General features: G+C 41.6%; 1 protein-coding gene across 1 annotated transcript; it reads left to right on the plus strand.

The window, feature by feature from the left end:
* The first annotated feature begins 2,711 nt into the window (after positions 1 to 2,711).
* On the plus strand, positions 2,712 to 4,870 carry LOC109989669 (potassium voltage-gated channel subfamily F member 1-like). The gene has a single exon (XM_020641518.3). It carries the CDS (start codon positions 2,950 to 2,952, stop codon positions 4,423 to 4,425), a length of 1,476 nt encoding a protein of 491 aa, XP_020497174.1. The 5' UTR covers positions 2,712 to 2,949; the 3' UTR covers positions 4,426 to 4,870.
* The last annotated feature ends 207 nt before the right edge of the window (positions 4,871 to 5,077 follow it).

Genomic DNA, 5,077 nt, shown 5'->3' on the forward strand with positions numbered 1-5,077 from the left:
GGAGGAGGAAGAGGAGGAGGAGGAGGACGAGGAGGGAGGCAACTTGTAACTGCACTGAATAGAGATGCAACCAATGTGATAAGAATGACTCAGTTTAACACGTCTAGTGATGGAATGTGCAGCCAGGACAAACATGTACCATTTTAATATTAATGTACAACACATACGCATGTGGTTAAGTAACGACAGATAGCACATATAACTAAAGTAGACAAAGAAACATCCTTGGAAAACACAATATAATTGCCTACTTAATGCTGCTACTGTAACTTTTATTTCTGTTGAAATGTTGGGAGCCTTTGATACATCAGGGCAGCAATAATAAAGCCTAATTTAAAAAAAAATGAAAAAATAAAGAATACTTCAGCAAAAGTAAAGCACTAACATTTTTGTAAGATTCAAAATTAGATAGACATTTATGTAAAAAAAGAAAAAAAAATCATGACAGCAGCAGGAAATACATATTAAAACCAGAAAGTATTTTCAGTGAAATGAATGTAAATTATTAGAAGTAAAGAGTGCATTATGCTGTTTAGTTGACGTTGTAGATTCATTATAACGATAACACTTTCAGTCATTGCTGATGCAACCAAGTGTAAACATTACTTTAGTGGGGGTTTTTTTGCCAGTTGAAGAGCAGCCAATTTTCAATCTTCTGAAAATTGAAGATTGTTCAATCTTAAACAATCACATCATTTTCCCCTTAGTTTATCATCTCAAGCAGTAAAGTAATAATGTGTATGCTTCTATGAATAAGCCGTCAAATAAGGGTGAAAATCGTAAAAACATTATAACTTCTAACATGTGGTTAGCTTGTATCATGTACTTCATGCCTACAATGTACAATACAGTGAAAATACTTGTGTAAAGAACTTTTATGCCTCCATTAAAATTGTTTGTGAATGTAAATACATCACAGGGACACGGATACATTTAGCAAACTTGCATATACAGTGACGCAAAGACGAAGCCAATATGTGTTTTGAAGAATAGCCTACCTCTAAAACCTCAAAAAGTTCTTGTTGGGATCCTAAAATGATTTTTTTTTTTTTTAAATAAACCTGGTGGTGTTTGCTTTTACTTTCACTGCATTGCAAGTTTTTACACAATATATGATTCATTGTATTATATTTAAAGTCGTGTAATGTGGAAAAACCCTGGAGTTTATAACTTTGTGCATGATTACTCTCCTCGAAGGTAGTAGGCACATTTCCCCCAGAAGAAAATACTTTAACACCTGAGGACTCTATACTTTAACGGTGTTGCCACTAGGTGGCGACAAACACCAGGGTAATGTAACTGTTCACACACTGGATGGTCAGTCTGTGTGCTATTTAATAATTCAACATGAGATACTGCAGAACTGGGCAATGGAACTAAAAGCACAAGTTGTTAAAATCTTATCCTGAATTCATATATAAAAGCAGGTTTAGAAAAACAACTTTCTTTAGATTTGCCACTGATGGCACTGAACCTTGAACTTCACACAGCAAACCAACCTTGTGAATTAAAATCTTAATGCCAAAAACGTGTAGAGCTCTTTTTTTTTGTATGGAGTGATTTCGCCCGATTGTCCTTTGTCATGTTAGTTTGGCGATAGTCCTTAATTCATTCAAAATGGATGATGAATGATATGTCTAAGTCTGGGAAATATCTGGGGACAGACCTTGTATGCTAGTGTTGTATAAAAAAAAAAAGGTGATTTACATCGCCAGGGTGTAGCTGCATGTTAATCGATTACCTTTGACTAATCGTTACTCTTCGAGCTGCCAGGAAATAAACGGTGGAGTGCTCGTCTCTGATTTCCCTGTTTGCTACTTTTCAATTCATTACATGCCTCTGAGATTTATGATCCGCTGTGCCTGGCTGCACTGCGCTGTGTCAAATCAGCTGCAGAAAACACAGAGCAAGACCGGAAGTCACACAGATGGCTTCAGAAATAAAAGAACAGGCTGTCTGGATTGGTACACTTGATGATGAATTTTTTTTTGGACTTGATATTATTTTTAAAGGGAAGTGTGACGATACAACACAAGTGATGACATTATTTACCATAACAAAAAACATATGATTTACTTTGTCTGTGCGTTAAGGCCCTGTGTGGAGTTTTGAACTTGATATGAAACATTAATACTAGTGTCTCTTTATGAAAACAAGACTGATTGTTTCTCTATCTTGACTTTTAGACAAAATCAACCCAAACAGGCAGTTCTTTATAGGACTTTTAAGCGAAGTTTAATGACTAAGAGAAGAGATCCAATTAAGCTTTGGCTTTGGGTTATGAAGACGTTTATGAAATGCACTTGGTAAATGTAGCCTACGTCAGTTGGCCTACAATTTAGGGTTTTTAACTTGAGTATTTCCGAGTCGTCTTGTGATACTTAGTAGCTTAGTAAGCAAAAAATGGGCTCGGTTTTGCTGAACACATGAAGAGTGGGGGGATTCCCTCTGTATAGGGTGGGAAAAGTTATGTAAAAGTACCTGCTTAAACTACATATTTCAAAGGCAAATACCATAACGTTTTCCAATTTATCTCAATACTTTGGTAATTACATTATACAGTCAGAGATGTTTTCATTTTAAATACCTTCATTCACACGGAGTAGGAGTAAAAACCAAAAAACGTTGTCGAGTGTTTTGTTTTGAAAGGTACAACAGGAAATTGCGTGTTGTGATTTGGGCAAACTCGACATTACGCGCACTTCAATTCCAACTTTCTGAACGCACAGGCGCACTGTTCACTGTCAAACACGGCTGTAAACAGAGAAGACTTCATGCTGGAGTCATCTCCGAGACAACATCTATTTATCTCCACGAAAACATCAGAGTATCGAGGCTTTAGGAGGTTTTACGCACAGCGCCAGCGCGTCTGGTGACTTGCGATTACTTTGACGGAACAGTTGTGTGAAAATCTCGGCTTATTTTTCTGAAGGACTTGTTGACTTCATAATGTGGGGGATCCCGAGGACGCGCTATGCGGACTGTAACGGCTCCGAGGAGAGTGAGGAAACGGAGATTGTTGTGAACATCGGTGGGGTGAAACAGGTGCTGTACGGGGACGTGTTGAATCGCTACCCGGACACCCGGCTGGCTGAGCTGGTGGATTGTTCAAACAAGTCTAATGAAGAAATATCGTCTTTTTGTGATGACTACGACCCTGACACAGGAGAGTTTTATTTTGACAGAGACCCTGAAGCCTTTAAGTGTATTATTGAACTGTATTATTATGGAGAGATTCACATGAAGAGAGGCATCTGTCCTATTTGTTTCATGAAGGAGATGGAGTTCTGGAAAATCGGTTCTGATTTTTTGGATGAATGCTGCAAATGCCAGCTGCAAGAGGTAGAAGATGAACTTGCGGAGATTGCGGAGAAAGTGAGAACTATCCTGGTGGACAGAGAGGGAGATCCGTCAGCAGGAGGCTGGCAGCGCTTCCAGATGTGCCTGTGGAGGATGATGGAGAAGCCGGACTCCTCTCTTCCTGCACACATCATCGCTATAGTCTCCTTTATATTCATCCTCGTCTCCTCCGTGGTGATGTGCGTGGGGACCATCCCCGACCTGCAGGTGGAGGACTCAGAGGGTCACCTCACTGAGCACCCAACTCTGGAGGTCATCGAGACGGTGTGCATCGGCTGGTTCACCATCGAATACCTCCTGCGACTTATCTCCTCTCCGAATAAAATAAAATTCGTCTTTGCTTTCATGAACATCATCGACTTCATGGCCATAATGCCCTTCTTCGTGGTGCTAATTTTGATCTCCTTCGGCGCCGGAGTGATGGAGCTGGCTAACGTTCAGCAGGCAGTGCAGGCTTTACGCATAATGCGCATTGCGCGCATTTTCAAGCTGGCACGACATTCCTCCGGACTCCAGACCCTCACATCTGCGCTGAAGAGTAGCTTCAAAGAACTCGGGCTGCTCCTCATGTACATGGGCGTTGGGGTGTTTCTTTTCTCCGCCCTGGGCTATACAATGGAGCAGAACCATCCGGAAACTTTGTTTACCAGTATCCCTCAGTCGTTCTGGTGGGCTGTGATCACCATGACCACCGTGGGCTATGGAGACGTGTACCCCAAGACCACTTTAGGGCGCTGCAACGCGGCCATCAGCTTTCTGTGCGGGGTGATCGCTATTGCTCTACCTATTCACCCCATCATCAACAATTTCGTGCTGTTTTACAACAAGCAACAGGTGCTGGAGACTGCAGCCAAACATGAGATCGAGCTGATGGCTCTGCGCTCCGGCGCAGCCGAGCTGGAAGATGCATCCAGAGTGCATAAACATGTTTGCGGCGCAGGGGTTTGGGACAACACCATGCGCTCCTGTCACAGCGACACATACATCCCCTTACTGAAGGATCCCAGGGGAGGGGCGGGAGTCCAGACCCCCAGCCTGGACACGAGCTTTGAGAGCACAGCCTAGGCCACAGAATAATGAATCTGAGGGACAAACAAGACCCGAAAAAAGAGAAATAATAAAACATCCAAATTCGGGTTAACGACACCATGATGGAGATATGCCTGTAAATAGCCGAAATAGAGGAACAACAGGACAGCAGTGATGCTTACTGGGACCTTAAAAGCGTGTGAAGTATGGCGCCCATTAACGGGACATATGTGTGAGATATTGACTTGATGAGCTGTGCTTTTGCGCAGGGACTCCCCACAGACAGAGGGGCTCTGTTTGAAAAGCCAATACACTGATTGTCCCCCCCCCCCATATAGGCTTCTTATGTAACACCCCAATCCCCAATCCTCACACTCACTGTAGACTGCACTGTAGCTTATTCCTCCGTACAGACCTATGTATCACAATGAATGTTTGTTTTTCTAAATAAAGAATGGCAGCTGCTCCATGAGAAAATGAAGCTAATCATTTCTTAAGAGTTCACAAACATGAAAACAAAATTGAAAGAAACTGCTGATATTTCATAGGACTAAAACCTTGGAAAGACATGCATTCAAAAATAAAGGCCTGTAGACCCCTCTGAAGTTTAAAGAAAGGTAATTATAGTAAATAGCAGAGTAAAATAATCATGTCACCAGGGCTTTTTATTTCTGTTTCTGTCCCTAAT

Source organism: Labrus bergylta, chromosome 15, assembly GCF_963930695.1.
Source record: "Labrus bergylta chromosome 15, fLabBer1.1, whole genome shotgun sequence".
In the NCBI taxonomy this organism is placed as follows: Eukaryota; Metazoa; Chordata; class Actinopteri; order Labriformes; family Labridae; genus Labrus; species Labrus bergylta.

Bases quoted from the DNA above. Each gene is read 5' to 3' on its own strand.
- LOC109989669 (XM_020641518.3), top strand. From the start codon at position 2,950: ATGTGGGGGATCCCGAGGACGCGCTATGCGGACTGTAACGGCTCCGAG.